The 17,476-nt window shown below is 40.9% G+C and overlaps 1 protein-coding gene across 1 annotated transcript in view; it reads left to right on the top strand.

The window, feature by feature from the left end:
* LOC126249641 (serine/threonine-protein kinase GL21140-like) overlaps positions 1-17,476 on the top strand; it is a 223,118-nt gene that overhangs the window by 102,747 nt on the left and 102,895 nt on the right. Inside the window, exon 6 of the mRNA XM_049951319.1 lies at positions 14,770-14,947. Coding sequence (XP_049807276.1) covers positions 14,770-14,947 — 178 coding nt within the window. The remainder of the gene's footprint in view (positions 1-14,769; positions 14,948-17,476) is intronic.

Below are 17,476 nucleotides of genomic sequence, written 5' to 3' on the forward strand. Positions count from 1 at the left end.
CAGCTACATTCCATTATGCTTCTTTTGCTTTTGTTGATTTTAATCTTATATTCTCATTTCAAGACCCTGTCCATTCCGTTCAGCTGTTGTTCCAAGTCCTTTGCTGTCTCTGAGAGAATTAAAATGTCATCAGCAAACCTCAAAGTTTTTATATCCTCTCCCTGGACTTGAATTCCTACTCCAAATTTTTCTTTTGTTTCCTGTACTGCTTGCTCAAAGTACAGATTGAACAACATTGAGAACAGGCTACAACACTGTCTCACTACCTTCCTAACCATTGTTTCCCTTTTCTGCCCCTCGACTCGTATAACTGCCATCTGGTTTCTGTACAAGTTGTAAATAGCCTTTCCCTCCCTGTATTTTACCCCTGTTACCCTCAGAATTTTAAAGAGAATATTCTAGTCAACATTGTCAAAAGCTTTCTCTAAGTCTACAAATGCTATAAATCTAGGTTTGCCTTTCATTAACCTATCTTCTAAGAGAAGTCGTAGTATCAGTAGTGCCTAGCATGTTCCTACATTTCTCTGGAATCCAAACCTATCTTTTCTGAGGTCAGCTTCTACCAGTTTTTCCATTCTTCTGTAAGGAATTCATGTTAGTATTTTGCAACCATATTCACATCTGTTAGCACCTGCTTTCTTTGGAATTGGACTTATTGTATTCTTTTTGAAATGCGAGGGTATTTCGCCTCTTTCATACACCTCGCTCATGAGATGGAATAGTTTTGTCATGGCTGGCTCTCCCAAAGCTATCAGTAGTTCTGACAGAATGTCATCTGCTGCATGGACTTTGGCTTAGGTCTTTTGGTGCACCATCAAATTCTTCTCGCAGTATCATATCGCCCATCTGATCTTCAAATACATCATCTTTCATTTCTGTAATACTGTCGTCAAGTACGTATTCCTGTATGTACTCTTTACACCTTTCACCTTTCCCTTCTTTGCTTAGGACTGGTTTTCGTTTGAGCTCTTGATATTCATACAGGTGGTTCTCTTTTCTCGAAAGGCTTCTTCAATTTTCCTGTAGGTTGTATCTATCTCTTTCGTAGGGATATATGCTTCTAACTCCTTAAATTTGTTCTCGATTCAGTACTGCTTAGACATTTTGTGCTTTCTGCCAATCTCATTTTTTAGATGTTTGTATTTTCTTTCGTGTGCTTCTTTTAGTGCATTTTTATGTTTTCTCCTTTCATCAATTAAATTCAGTATCTCTTGTGTTACCCAAGGATTTCTACTAGTCCTCGTCATCTTCTTCTGTATTCTTTTCCCCTGTTCTTGTCAATCGTTTGCTGATACTCCCTCCGAAACTCTCAACAATGTCGGGCTCTTTCAGTTTACCTAGGTTCCATCTCCTTAATTTCCTACCTTTTTGAAATTTCTTCAGCCTCAATCTACAGTTCATTACCAATAAATTGTGGTCAGAGTCCACATCTTCTCCTGGAAATGTCTTACAATTTAAAATCTGGTTACTAAATATCTTTGCCATTATATAATCTTCTTTCATGATTCTTAAACCAAGTGTTAGCAATGATTAAATTATGCTCTGTGAAAAGTTCTAATCAGGCGGCTTCCTCTTTCATTCTTTTCCCCTGGTCCAAATTCACCTACCAGTTTTCCTTCTCTTCTTTTCCTACTATTTAATTCCAGTCCCCCATCACTATAGAATTTTTGTCTTCTTTAACTATCTGAATAATTTATTTTATCTCCTCATACATTTCTTCAGTCTCTTCATCTGCAGAACTAGTTGGCATATAAACTTGTACTGTTGTGTTGGGTGTGGGCTTTATGTCTATCTTGACTACAATAATGCATTCACTATGCTGTTTATAGTAGTTTATGCACATTCCTATTTTCTTATTCACCCATTTGTATTTATAACCCTGTATTTACCCGACCAGGAGTTGTGTTCCTCCTTCCACTGAACTTCACTAATTCCCAGTGTATCAAACTTTAATCTGTCCATTTCCATTCTTAAATTTTTTAATGTACGTGGCCGATTAAAGGATCTGACGTTCCAAGCTCCAATCTGTAGAACACCAGTTTCGTTTCTCCTGATAATCACATTCTCTTGAGTAGTTCCCGCCCGGAGATCCAAATGGGGGACCATTTTACCCAAGAGGGTTCCATCATCATTTAAGCATACAGTAGTACTGGATACCCTTGGGGAAAAATTAAGACTGTAGTTTCCCCTTGCTTTCAGCTGTTCGCATTACCATCACAGCAAGGCTGTTTTTGTTGGTTTTAAAAGGCCAGATCAGTCGATCAACGACACTGTTGCCCTCACATCTACTGAAAAGGCTGCTGCCCCTCTTCAGGAACCACACGTCTGGCCTCTCAGCAGATACCCCTCCATTGTGGTTGCACCTACGGTACAGCTGTCTATATCTCTGGGAAATGCAGCAAGGTCCATAGTTCATTTGAGAGGGGAAGCTTCTTTGATTTCTAATGGAACGAGAAGACTGTTCCATCAGAGAAAAAATTAAAAAGTAACAATAAAGGATGTTGTCACATTTTGACTCTGGATATGCCCTTGAATTGCCATTGTGTTAAGAACAGCAAACTGTTGGCACACGAACCAACATGGTGTTCATGCAATACTGGCACAACATTGCATCATCAAGCATGTTCAGTTCTATATGGCAACAGAAGATAACAAATTTTACAAGATAATGTAAGTGGAAATTATAGTACCACCTCACAAACATTTCATACAGTACTGTAGTTACCAATGTAATAAACGATTCATTTCGATAAATTGCTATTCAGTAATGAGTTCTTCAGTCCTACAGTATAATAAAATCCTTTCTTTACAGTGAAAATAGGCTTTTGATTTACTTTTTCCTGCAGCCTGGATTTTGTTTGGAATATCTGAAATTTTTGATTTGTGGGGTTTGGATTAATGGAGTTGTATTGTATTAAAATTTTTGCGCATTACATCATTTATTTTAGAACTGTTATTTGACATTCTGTTTCCATTACTATACAACTATACATTTACATAGTTATGTGAGTAGTCTGGTGTGGCAGTTGAAGATAGCAAAATGAAAGCTGAAGTTGTAAATTTCACATTCAGAAATTGTTCACACTGGAGAATTGTTCAAACATACTGTCATTTGGCCATTGGATGGACTACCATATGGATGACGTAGTAATAAGCATACTTGGTGTAGAGAAACAACTGAAAAATTTGAAAGCAAATAAATCACTAGGTCCAGATGGAATCCAAGTTTGATTTTACAAAGAGTACTCTATGGCATTGACCACTTGCCTAGCTTGCATTTATCATGAATCTCGTGCCCAGCACAAATCCCCAAGTAACTGGAAAAAAGCATAGGTGACCCCAGTATGTAAGAAAGGTAAAAGAATGGTCCTGCAAAATTACAGATCAATATCCCTAACTTCTGTTTGCTTGCAGAAATCGATGAACATATTCTCAGTTCGAATATAATAAACTTTCTTGAGGATAAGAAACTTATGTCCCCAAATCAGCATGGTTTTAGAAAGCATGACTCATGCGAAACTCAGCTTGACTTTTTCTCACATGATATACTTAGAACTGTGGATGAAAGGAAACAGGCAGATTCCATATTTCTGGATTTCCAGAAAGCATTTGACTTAGTGCTTCATTGCAGGCTGTTAACAAAGGTATGAGCATATGGAATAAGTTCACAGATATGCGAGTGGCTCGAAGACTTCTTAAATTATAGAACCCCGTATGTTGCTCTTGATGCCAAGTGTTCATCATAAGTGCCCCAGGGAAGTGTGATAGGACCACTGTTATTCTCTGTATAAATAAATGATTTGGCGGACAGGGTGGGCAGAAATCTGCGGTTGTTTGCCAACGATGCCATTGTGTACGGTAAGGTGTAGAACTTGAGTGACTGTAGGAAGATGCAAGTTGACTTAGACAAAATTTCCAGTTGGTGTGATGAATGGCAGCTAGCCCTAAATGTGGAAAAATGTAAGTTATTGTGGATGAGTAGGAAGATCAAACTGGTAATTTTCGGATACAGTATTAACAGTGTCCTGCATGACACAGTCATGTCATTCAAATATCTGGGCATAATGTTGCAAGGAGATATGAGGTGGAACAAGCGTGTGAGAACTGTGATAGGGAATGCGAATGGTCGATTTTGGTTTATTGGGAGAATTTTAGGGAAGAGTGGTTCACCTGTAAAGGAGACTGCATATAGGATGCTGGTGTGACCTATTCTTGAATACTGTTAGTGTGTTCGGATTCCGTACTAGGTTGAATTGAAGGAAGACATTGAAGCCATTCAGAGGGAGGCCGCTACATTTGTTAACAGTAGGTTTGAACAACCTGTGTTATGCAGATGCTTCAGAAACTCAAATGGGAATCCCTGGAGGAAAGGTGACATTCTTTTTGAGAAACACTAAAAAAAAATTTAGAGAACTGGCATTTGAAGCTGACTGCCGAACAATTGTACTGCTGACAATGTACATTGTGCATTTAGGGCCACAAAGATAAGATAAAAGAAATTAGAGCTCATACAGAGGCATACAGACTTCTTTTTCCCTCACTCTATTTGCGAGTGGAACAGGAAAGGAAATGACAAGTAGTGGTATAGGGTACTCTCCGCCACACACCGTACGATAGCTTGTGGAGTATCTTAGTAGATGTATATACGAGGTGTGGCTAGAAAAAAACCGGACTAGTACTGGTGAAACAATAAAACGAATGCAATAAGGCTGAAAGTCGCGTGGCCTGTCACGTGACTCTCGCTCCGCCTACTGCTCGAGTTTCATCTGCCTCCTGCACTCAGTCTGCCCGTGGCGTCTGTTTTAAGTAGTTGACGTTTTGTCTGTGCGTTGGAAAATGTTGAGTGTACAGAAAGAACAGCGTGTTAACATCAAATTTTGTTTCGAACTAGGAAAATCTGCAAGTGAAACGTTTGTAATGTTACAACAAGTGTACGGCGATGATTGTTTATCGCGAACACAAGTGTTTGAGTGGTTTAAACGATTTAAAGATGACTCAGACACTGCTCTGATTGTTAAACGGCGATCTTGTCGAACAAGTTTACCGATTTTTTCAATGTTTGCATCAGTTTTTGCTGACAATGGTCTGCCAGTGCGAGTGTCATCACTGGTGTCTTCGTGGCCATCTTTAAATCGTTTAAACCACTCAAACACTTGTGTTCGCGATAAACAATCATCGCCGTACACTTGTTGTAACATTACAAACGTTTCACTTGCAGATTTTCCTAGTTTGAAACAAAATTTGATGTTAACACGCTGTTCTTTCTGTACACTCAACATTTTCCGACGCACAGACAAAACGTCAACTACTTAAAACAGACGCCACGGGCAGACTGAGTGCAGGAGGCAGATGAAACTCGAGCAGTAGGCGGAGTGAGTGTCACGTGACAGGCCACGCGACTTTCAGCCTTATTGCATTCGTTTTATTGTTTCACCAGTACTAGTCCGGTTTTTTTCTAGCCACACCTCGTATATGTAGATGCAAATTCAATTAACTATCATCACACTCCCACTCACTCTGAATTAGCGTTATTTTCATTTCTGTTGCCAGACGGTCTTTCAGTCGTCAAATCTGAACCTAAACATAAGATAAGGGGGCAGAGTCACATACACCATGTGTTAATAAATACCATAATTTTAGTTTTGTGTTGTATTTTAATTATTGATGTATTGTTTCTGTGGCAGAGATGGAAACTAGCCTAGTATTTGTGTAAACACGTTTGGGGGAAGCATCCTAAATGGGGTCACATTCAGGCAAGCTTCTGAAACTGCTTGAAAAAATATAGTCTGGAATGTGGATTTAGTAATGATCAGTAATCAGTTATTCTACTTGAAAATATTTTTCACATAGTGCCCATTCAATTTATAACAAGGTTTTATGTAATTTATTTCCTGGTGCTTTGGCTGTCAGACTATATCATTTCCATTCTTCCACACAGTATTTCGATAACTGACTAAGCTAACTTAATAAGATGCTGCAAGCAGTAATTCTACATGCGCACTTGCTTTCTGCGCTCCATCCAGACTGTGAAGGAATGTTGGCAATGTCTCACTGTTTATATCAGAATTGGCTCAGTTTTCAGATAGGATACTCATTTCATGACCTCTTATTGATGGATAATTTGAAGTCGGTGTGACATCAGTCTCTTATGTAGGTTATTACTTGTGTAGTTGGAGGATAGGCATGTTAAGTATCTAGATGATCTTTTACATGTATGCAATATTGAGATATGGAAATTAGTGGGATGTATATTTTAGGACTTTTATATATTCTTTCTGTACTTGACGACACCATTCCAGTGACAACTTAGTATATGTCCTGAACCAAATGAAGTTTCTTAGCGGTGGAACACTGTTCACTTGTGAATTAAATTGTGCTGAGTATTTCATACAGGTTTGTGGATCTACTAAATATGGTTATTACAGCAGTATAATTGAATAAGTACACGTAGAATAACCACTATAATGTGAACACGGTATGTAAATTCCATAAAAGTCTGTGTACATAGCTAGGCAAAGTCCAAACAAATAACAAGTGTCCCAAGAGCAGAGTAAACTGAGCATATACATTAACAATAACAGAAAGCAGAAGAGAGCCCTTCATTCTGGGATTAAAATAGATAAGTTGCTAGTCTGACTTGTGATGTGGCGCTGTCCTTTGGCTTTGTGCGCTAAACCTCAATGTGATGTTGCTGTGGCTGTTTGAGCATACTGCTCCCTTGCGGCCAGATCCGTGCTGCTAAGTGCTGGCGTGAGCAAGTTGAATTGTAACAGGAGTGAGTCAGCATCTCGTGCAGCAAGAAACAGATGCAGTAGATATGGTAACATGGTGTCCACCTCTACCATGGGCTAGGCAACTGTGAGACAGTGCACCTCTGGTGTCTCTCCCCTGCAGTGTGGGATAGTGCGTGGTACCCAGGAAAGCGACATCCATATCACATGGGGCACTGTCGACAGGGCCCTTGACAGAGCCAGAAGTTCCTTGTTAGCTGCCACCAGAGAGTAGGGCCAGAAATGATCCTGAGGGTGATGGCTGTGTTACGGGCAGATGCCAACAGGCATGACTATGACCCCAGTTGCGGGGATCATTAACATTGGAGCTGGGTCCATGGGGATGTTCAGGGCTCAGGGGCAGGAGCAGGAGCAGGAACAGGAACTGGCTCGTATGGCGTCTGCTGATCATCCGACACCACCGGTTGTTGCTGAAGCTCATCCACATCCGGCCCATGATGCTCTCGTGAAGAGCTAGAAAAATCATTGGAGGAGGATGAAGTAAGCAAGTTTGCACTTGGTGGTGGAAGCAAAAACTGAGAAGTGAGCTCCAGGTATGGAGTAGGAGGAGAGGGCCTGGTTATCTGGAGGGAGGAAGGCCAGGGAGTTCAGTGCAGGGGTGGAAGAGGCAATTTCCCCACCCATTGGCAGAGTTGATCGCCAGCTTGTCCTCCATCTGTAACGTGAAGATTCTCAAACCCCACTGGCCCTGGATGACCACCTGGTTCCAGTGCTTGTGGCGGCCAAAAGCGAGAGACCAGGTGGGGAACCCCGGTGCCTGTCTCTTGTGATGGAAGCGCTTGAGGATGGCCAAGGTGCAGTGGGCAAAGAATGTCTCACTGGAGGGAGACTGGAACAGCCACCCATGGCACAGCATGTTCTGTATGTATACAGTAAATTGACACCATTAACAAGAGTCAGTCTGTGGTGCAGCACAAACCAATTGTGGATGGGAGCTGAAGCTGTAGCCAGAGTCTGCTCCGGCCAATCCTGCTGAATATACAGGGAGCATGGACAACTTGAAAAACTGACTGACTGTACTGGTGGAGGCTTTATGTCGTATTGACAACAAGGATCTCTTCATCAAGCAGTAACTGTAAATATTCTGACAAATACACCTCCCAACCCCTCTCCCTCCCCTGCCAGTATTGTCATGAGTTCTTCCAGGTGGGAAATGGGGTGTGTATCAACCAGGTTACAAATTGACTGTCACCTGGCGGCACAGGCCTGTCATAATAGAAATGAGGCCACATTGTGGATTTGAGACTGATAAACACTGCGTAATCTGTGGCCTTGCCTAGCCATGGTGAAAAAAAGATTGAATATTTCTGGTGCAGGCCATCAAATTCTTGATACGGTATGAGGTTGGGCACTAAATGTATCAAATCTGTGACCATGAATCCAAACACTGTGGAAGCATCCAAACCAAAAAAATTTTCGATGAAGGTACTGTCCACCACTGGGAATGTCAGTGAGCATGCCACTACATTGTATATCAGCTTCACCGTAAACAGGCCAAGAATTGGTTTGTTCATTTATTTACACGTCAAGTTCCATAGGACCAAATTGAGGAGCGAATCTCCAAGGTCATGGAATGTGTCAATACATGAAATTACAACATAAAAGTAATAACAGATAAAAATAAAATGTTTATGAACCTGAAAAAAGTCATTCCATAAGTTTAAGTAAATGCAATCAACAATACAACAGGAATCAGCTTAATTTTTCAAGGTGTGTGTGTGTGTGTGTGTGTGTGTGTGTGTATAACACACACACACACACACACACACACACACACACACACACACACACACACACACAGGGTGGTTCATTGATACTGACCAGGTCAAATATCTCACGAAATAAGCATCAAACAAAAAAACTACAAAGAACGAAACTCATCTAGCTTGAAGGGGAAAACCAGATGGCGCTATGGTTGGTCCACTAGATGACACTGCCGTAGGTCAAGCTGATATCAACTTTTTTTAAAAAATAGGAACCCCCATTTTTTTATTACATATTCGTGTAGTACGTAAAGAAATATGAATGTTTTAGTTGGACCATTTTTTTCGCTTTGTGGCAGATGGCGCTGTAATAGTCACAAACGTATTAGTGCGTGGTATCACGTAACATTCCGCCAGTGTGCACGGTATTTGCTTCGTGATACATTACCCGTGTTAAAATGGACAGCTAGCCAATTGCGGAAAAGGTCGATATCGTGTTAATGTATGGCTATTGTGATCAAAATGCCCAACGGGCGTGTGCTTTGTATGCTGCTCGGTATCCTGGACTACATCATCCAAGTGTCCAGACCGTTCACCGGATAGTTACGTTATTTCAGGAAACAGGAAGTGTTCAGCGACATGTGAACGTCAACAACGACCTACAACAAATGATGATGCCCAAGTAGGTGTTTTTGTTTTAGCTGCTGTCGTGGCTAATCCGTACATCAGTAGGAGACAAATTGTGCGAGAATCAGGAATCTCAAAAACGTTGGTGTTGAGAATGCTACATCAACATCGATTGCACCTGTACCATATTTCTATGCACCAGGAATTGCATGGCAACGACTTTGAAAGTTGTGTACAGGTCTGCCACTGGGCACAAGAGAAATTACGGCACGATGACAGATTTTTTGCACGCGTTCTATTTAGTGATGAAGCATCATTCACCAACAGTGGTAACGTAAACCGGCATAATATGCACTATTGGGCAACGGAAAATCTATGATGGCTGTGACAAGTGGAACATCAGCATCCTTGGCGGGTTAATGTATGGTGCAGCATTATTGGAGGAAGGATAATTGACCCCCATTTTATCGATGGCAGTCTAAATGGTGCAATGTATGCTGATTTCCGTTTGACCTATGGCAGTGCCATCTAGCGGGCCAACCATAGCGCCATCTGGTTTCCCCCTTCAAGCTAGACAAGTTTCATTCTTTGTAGTTTTTGTGTTTGATGCTTATTTCATGAGATATTTGGCCCGGTTACGATCAACGGACCACCCTGTCTCTCTCTCTCTCTCTCTCTCTCTCTCTCTCTCTCTCTCTCTCTCTCTCTCTCTCTCTCATGGGCCAAACTCCAGTGTTCCCATGGTCAGCACAAAGGGACTGATATCCAGGTATGTGTAACACTCGAGTAGTGAAGTCTTACCTTAGTGTCATAACTGATCAACTGGCGATTACTTCATTAGAGCATCAGATCTTGACAAGTGTTGATCACCTCGTGCACCAGGAGTTCACTGTTAGTGTGGTTTTTACCTGTCATCAGCACCCCATCAGATCCTTTTCAACCTTTTAACCCTATATTAGTTAAAAGTTAATTTCCCTGTGCGTGGAAGTAAGTTACTTAAATTCTCCTCCTTGAATCTGGAAGGACCGTATGCGTTCAAGTAACTTGTGTAGTGTTTCTCCCACCAGCTGCATGGGAAAGATCTTGGAGTGCCTTGTCTTGCTGTTTAAATCTATACAGCTCCTCAATCACTTTGCATGGATTTAGAAAATATCTTTCCAACATTAATAACCTGATACTATTGGAGGCAGCTGTACAGCAGTATTTCCTGCATGGGCAATACCCAGTAGGCATTTACTTAGCTTTACAGCAGGCTTACAGTACTATTGGAAAGCACAAATTTTCACAGCTTCATGCATGAAACTTCTAGGGATGTTCTCTCTTGTGTTTTTATGAGCCTTCATAGTTCCACATTATTTTAGATACAAAGTCATGAATGCCATGTTTAATCACTTCATACAACAAAACTGCCTGTCAAGGCAATGTTTTAAGTGTCACTGTTTTGCAGTGGCTATCATCAGTAACACATCCATGGTTTGAAGCCTGCAATTGTTCCATATTCATAGATTCCTTTTCAATTTTTTATCCATACTACATCCCTGCAGCAAGCATGAAGCATCTGAAGGTAATTAGATTGCATGAAGGCCAGACAGTGAAACACTTTTTACATTTTTGAAACAGGTTTTAAATTCTTGACAGAAAAATCCACGTCCATTCCTTTTGACCATTCTGTGAATTTGTAGTATTGTATGACTTGGAGTGAATACATACCACTTCAAATGTTAAAATTTCTGTGAGGTTATTGAGCCTACTTTCGATCAGAAAGTTGCACGGTACCATGCCAGTGTGACTGCTGATCTTGGTTCCTTGAAGCATTTGATATTTTAAGATGAATTGTGCATAGGTCCGGGAGAGGAGACCAGTCTTGCGTGGTATTATTCCGTAGAGCATTTGAATGATCCTGATTTCATTAAGGAAGCATTGTGTCTGACTCCACTCCATCATCATATGTGAAGGTACTGGTCATGGTCCACCATGAGAAAATTAGGCTTGCAACAGAGTAATTTTAGGAGTAGCTCTATTACCAGCTTCTTTGCTGAGACTGGCGAGTCACCATTTCAAATCAGGTGGTTAACTCTTCATACGGCAAAGAATATAGAAAATATACTCCATACCCCAGGTGCCTGTACACTATACTACTGCTTGGTCACCTAAGGAGTAACTTTATGGTAATTGTCATCCAGCACTAAGGGCCTTCGGATTTATTTAACAAGCTATCTTTTGGGAATGGATGTGGCAACTATTGATACACTCCTGGAAATTGAAATAAGAACACCGTGAATTCATTGTCCCAGGAAGGGGAAACTTTATTGACACATTCCTGGGGTCAGATACATCACATGATCACACTGACAGAACCACAGGCACATAGACACAGGCAACAGAGCATGCACAATGTCGGCACTAGTACAGTGTATATCCACCTTTCGCAGCAATGCAGGCTGCTATTCTCCCATGGAGACGATCGTAGAGATGCTGGATGTAGTCCTGTGGAACGGCTTGCCATGCAATTTCCACCTGGCGCCTCAGTTGGACCAGCGTTCGGGCTGGACGTGCAGACCGCGTGAGACGACGCTTCATCCAGTCCCAAACATGCTCAATGGGGGACAGATCCGGAGATCTTGCTGGCCAGGGTAGTTGACTTACACCTTCTAGAGCACGTTGGGTGGCACGGGATACATGCGGACGTGCATTGTCCTGTTGGAACAGCAAGTTCCCTTGCCGGTCTAGGAATGGTAGAATGATGGGTTTGATGACGGTTTGGATGTACCGTGCACTATTCAGTGTCCCCTCGACGATCACCAGTGGTGTACGGCCAGTGTAGGAGATCGCTCCCCACACCATGATGCCGGGTGTTGGCCCTGTGTGCCTCGGTCGTATGCAGTCCTGATTGTGGCGCTCACCTGCACGGCGCCAAACACGCATACGACCATCATTGGCACCAAGGCAGAAGCGACTCTCATCGCTGAAGACAACACGTCTCCATTCGTCCCTCCATTCACGCCTGTCGCGACACCACTGGAGGCGGGCTGCACGATGTTGGGGCGTGAGCGGAAGACGGCCTAACGGTGTGCGGGACCGTAGCCCAGCTTCATGGAGACGGTTGCGAATGGTCCTCGCCGATACCCCAGGACCAACAGTGTCCCTAATTTGCTGGGAAGTGGCGGTGCGGTCCCCTACGGCACTGCGTAGGATCCTACGGTCTTGGCGTGCATCCGTGCGTCGCTGCGGTCCGGTCCCAGGTCGACGGGCACATGCACCTTCCGCCGACCACTGGCGACAACATCGATGTACTGTGGAGACCTCACGCCCCACGTGTTGAGCAATTCGGCGGTACGTCAACCCGGCCTCCCGCATGCCCACTATACGCCCTCGCTCAAAGTCCGTCAACTGCACATACGGTTCACGTCCACGCTGTCGCGGCATGCTACCAGTGTTAAAGACTGCGATGGAGCTCCGTATGCCACGGCAAACTGGCTGACACTGACGGCGGCGGTGCACAAATGCTGCGCAGCTAGCGCCATTTGACGGCCAACACCGCGGTTCCTGGTGTGTCCGCTGTGCCGTGCGTGTGATCATTGCTTGTACAGCCCTCTCGCAGTGTCCGGAGCAAGTATGGTGGGTCTGACACACCGGTGTCAATGTGTTCTTTTTTCCATTTCCAGGAGTGTATTTATACCAGGATGGAATAATCGCCACCTTGATTTTGTAAGCAGCTTAGTTTTTTTTGCACATTTTTAGAAAAGAAGGTACTGTAAATGTGATTTTTAGATCTGTTTTATAATGTTGCAAATGAACATTGTCATTTTAATGTTAAAACAGGATGGCTTCCTTTTTTCATCATGGCTTTCCATGATAGTGGCGAAGGATCTGCCTACCATATCTAGGACACCCTTTTACCAGAACAACATAGAAAAGAGGTTGAATTCTGCTGGGCATGTCGAAATTAGGGTAAAAAAAGGTGATTTAGTTAAGGAGGCCTGGGAGAGTGACGACATTTGCTATACAGGCAGTAATCTTACTGTTGAACGTCCTGCACCAGTGAAATGAAGTAGTATGGTCAGAGGTGAGATAAGAGAAATTGTCAACTTTGAAACTCCTCGTTCCTGCTTCCATTTTATTGTGATCGTAGCAACCCCCCCCCCCCCCCCACTGCGGGCGCCCGCGCGCGCGCACACACACACACACACACACACACACACACACACACACACACACACACACACACACACACACATATTTACATATGGCTTTGCTCTGATGGAAGATTCAATGTTTCTAGTGCCTCTAATGTAAGAATTTCACTACAACTCTTTTAATGAAGTTTGCCATATATTCTAACAAGGGAGAGCTGTAAATGTAACTACGGACATGCCCTCTGTATTAGTTTATTATGAACTGAATGCCCATTATAAATTGTTATGTATTGTTGGACTTCCACCTAAATTGAAAATTTTAGTGACTGTGTTATCTGGTTTTTCAATTAGTGTCCAGCCAGTGATGCATTTGTACTACAGTTGGTTAGTATTTCCTTTTGAAGTATTATCACATAATAATATTTAGTACTTGGCATAGTTTTATCGCAAGTCTGAGTTTTTGTACATATGTTTGATCATATGTCTTCTATTAATTATAGTGAAATTTTAAACTGCCTCTCTCAATCAGACTGTTCTCCATGAACTCATTTATGCTAAGGACCTTGATGTTGAACATACAAAAGCTTAATCAGCACCACCACCACAAGTAACAAGAAAGAAAAACTGCCGGTATAACCCCAAATAATTTTTTTCTTCACGGAGAAACTAAGATTGATATGTTAGCCTGCTGGTACATGTGATACACATTTATTTGATTGACCTATTGCTGTGAGCTGTGGTGAACTCGGTACGGCATAGTGGCTATTGTCGTTGGCATGTTATTGGTTGCCAGTTCAAATCTAATCACCAGAAATTATTTGTTATTTAGGATTTATCATTTCTGAAATGTTCTTGAAATATCTTATGTTTGTAATGTTTGTATATTCTAGAATATTCTATACTTTTATAAATATTTACACACTCAGTCCAGGAGTTCAGTTTTGTTGTGGCTGTACATTGGTTTCAGTAAACATGCTTTGATTTCTAAGTGTTGTACTTTACTGATGACCTTGCTTTGGGCTTTGGACTCGATTGTGTTTTCAGCGTGATATTGTTATTTCACGCTTCCTCTTACTGTTTTCCATCCTGCAAGATTTATACGCTGAAGTGCCAAAAAAACTGGTATAGGCACGAGTATTCAAAGACAGAGATACGTAAACAGGCAGAATATGGTGCTGTGATAGGCAATGCCTATATAAGACAACAAGAGTCTGATCCCCTATATTCAGATGAGTGTGAAGGAGCTCTTAATGTGGTACAGTTTTTAAAACCTACAGTGATGTATTACCATTCAGTTAAATATCAGATGAATAACACCAGTACTGAAAATATGGAATGATGGAACATCACGATCATTCATTGATATATACTGTCATTGTGAGTAAATCTACATTAGTCTGTAATTTCTACCAAATCAATAGCCAGTTACCAATTGCAATAATACATTGATAACTTAAATTTTGTTCTGACCTCATGGCATTTTCTATGCAGTAATGTGAAATTCTTTTACAGTATGTGAAATGCCAAACCCCATTCGTCAGCCTCTAATAAAATCTAAGAAACGGAAACAGCCATTATCACACAATACTGAATCAGGACCAGTGTATCCACCACTGATTGAATCTACATATGAGATGGGACCGATAATTGGCGAAGGGAATTTTGCCATTGTTATGCAGTGCCGAGAAAGGTATCTGATTTAAATTAGCTGTAATTCAGAAAATTGTTATCATATGTAAATTTAACTTCAAATGAGTTTAGACCATAATTAAGATCTATGTGACATATTGCTAATATCAGTATTCAAGCAGCTTATCATCTTCATTATAGAAATATGATTTATACAAGTACTTTATCTTTCCCGGTTTGTGGCTTACAGGACAACTATTATTTCTGTACAAATAAAAAAATGAAGTTGTTTTCTGTAAACACAGTTCGATTTTGTTCAAGTTTGTTAATCTTCCAGTAATATTCATGAGATTATACAGAAAAACTGTACAGCTTGTACCCAAAAGTATTTGCCACTTACACTGTTCTCTTTGTGTGTTGTATTCCTAGCAACCTCTTAACAATTTTATTATTTTCATAAGAAAACTTATTCACCTTATTCCAGATAATATTTGGCGTTTGCTTCCATTTTAGCTGTGTAATCCAGTTATTTTGTTATTGAATAATTGATATATGTTGATGTTTAACATATTTGATATCTCTCATTATTTTATGTCATTATCCTTGTAGTTTGTGAAGTGAGCTAATAACAGTAGTTTAAATAAGTACAAAGAAATGTGTGATGTAATGTTTGGTAGCTAATTTTTGAGTAAACTGAACATATGGCTGTTAAAAGAAACATTGGATGGGTAAAATATGTGCACATGTTAAAGCAGTGAATAATAAGGGTAACTATAATGACAGGGACAGCTGCCAGATTCTGGCAAACTATCCCCAACAATAGCACTTCACAACCAAAGTTTGTTTTTAAACAAACCATACTCAGAACTTCGTGCTCATGTCCACACATAGAAAGTATGAAATGAGGGAATTCATCTAGTAACTAGAAAAAAGGGAGTGGGGTCTGGGAGGGGTAGCAGGAGGAGGAAATGAGCTTAAACAGAGTTAAATACTGGAAGCACCCAGGCAAAAAGGTGCTTGATAAGGTAGTTAAGATCGTTCATGAAATTTTGGTGTCGGATAACCTGAAATAAAAAACACACAATTTCCTTAACATATAAAATACTGTGTGTGGATTACAAGCACAGGTCTTTTTTTTTTTTAATAATAAAATGGCAGGTGTATCAAACAAAGATGTAGTTTTGTTGTGTGTTTTTGGTCACATTTTTTGCAATAATTAATGAATAAATGATAGTAAAAAATTAGCCTATTACTCCTTGTAAACAAGCCCGAAGAGTAATTCACCCAAATTTCAGAAAGATATCTTAATTAGAGAGCCCACAATCCATTCTGTTAGCCTAGATACGGCGTATTTGAGCTGAACATGCATCAGAGCAGTGTATGTATAGACAATTTTTTGTGTGTAAGCCACAGTTGAGGCTCAGTTATCCTGTGCTTTCCAGTATGGGTTGTTTTGTATTATAACACTTAAAGATATCTCAGATTGTGCACAATATTGCATTTTATGATGTCGATCTATCAAAATCACCCATTAATGGTGTAGGGAAACACACTCCATAGTGGAAAATATTTCATTTTCCCATCTAACTGTATTGCTTCAAAAATATGAGAATTGGAATGAGATTCAGCAATGCACCTTTTGTTACTGTGTGATAAAACTCATATTTGTAGCAAAAACTTTTGTTTTGCTTACTTAGTTGCTTCCTCTTTTATATGCCGGTATAAGTTGCCTAAGATTGCTACAAAATAAAACTGTGGATCAAATAGAAGTGCTCCCTTATGAATTCTCTTACCTTGCCATGTTCCTTCCCAACTATTCAGTCCTTGCCTGGGGGGTGGTTTACCATTAATTTTATGTTCAGTTATCTATTTTAATAGAAACTTCTTCATTTAATGAAGCTCTGTGACTAATTACTCTTCATGAATTTTGAGAAATTCCAGAATGAATATTTCCTAATAACTATATGTTATTGCTGAAGTAAAATATACTGTAGTTGTGCTGTTCTGCATAAGTTCATAGCCGCCAAGTGACAACAACCCAGGTTGCTTGTATTGCTCTTGGATGTCCAGCCAGGTACAGTTGTTGATGAAACAAATGAAAGAAATGTATCTTTTGGTCATCTTAAAGTGACACCTGCAGACTAAGCATCTTTGGCATGTCATGCTTCTTCTTCCTGTTATCGCTCGCCACTTCTTCCCTTGCTGCCTAACCACATACAGCATCTGGTAGAGTATTGAAGGGGACTCGGGATCACAGAATGCTGGGCACAAACTCTGGTCCATAAGTGCTTCTACAGTCCCTATATGGCATGGAGGCCACTCTTGCCCAGTGTTATGAGTACAGTTCACTTACTGCTGAGCTCCACACTTTACTGAGAGTGAAGCCACTGTCCCTATCAATCAGACTGTTGGCCTCTCGTACTTCAACAGACTCCTTCAAGACACTATCGAAAAATATTTATTTAACACTTCCATTTGTTCATATTTAATTCAGTCCCCAGTAGCTGTATAGTTTTATGCAACTGTGGATTTTGTGGTTTGGTCGAGTTTGGCGTATCTACTGTTTTTTCTGACACCTTCCTTAGACTAA

This window comes from Schistocerca nitens, chromosome 3, assembly GCF_023898315.1.
Source record: "Schistocerca nitens isolate TAMUIC-IGC-003100 chromosome 3, iqSchNite1.1, whole genome shotgun sequence".
NCBI classification, from domain to species: Eukaryota; Metazoa; Arthropoda; class Insecta; order Orthoptera; family Acrididae; genus Schistocerca; species Schistocerca nitens.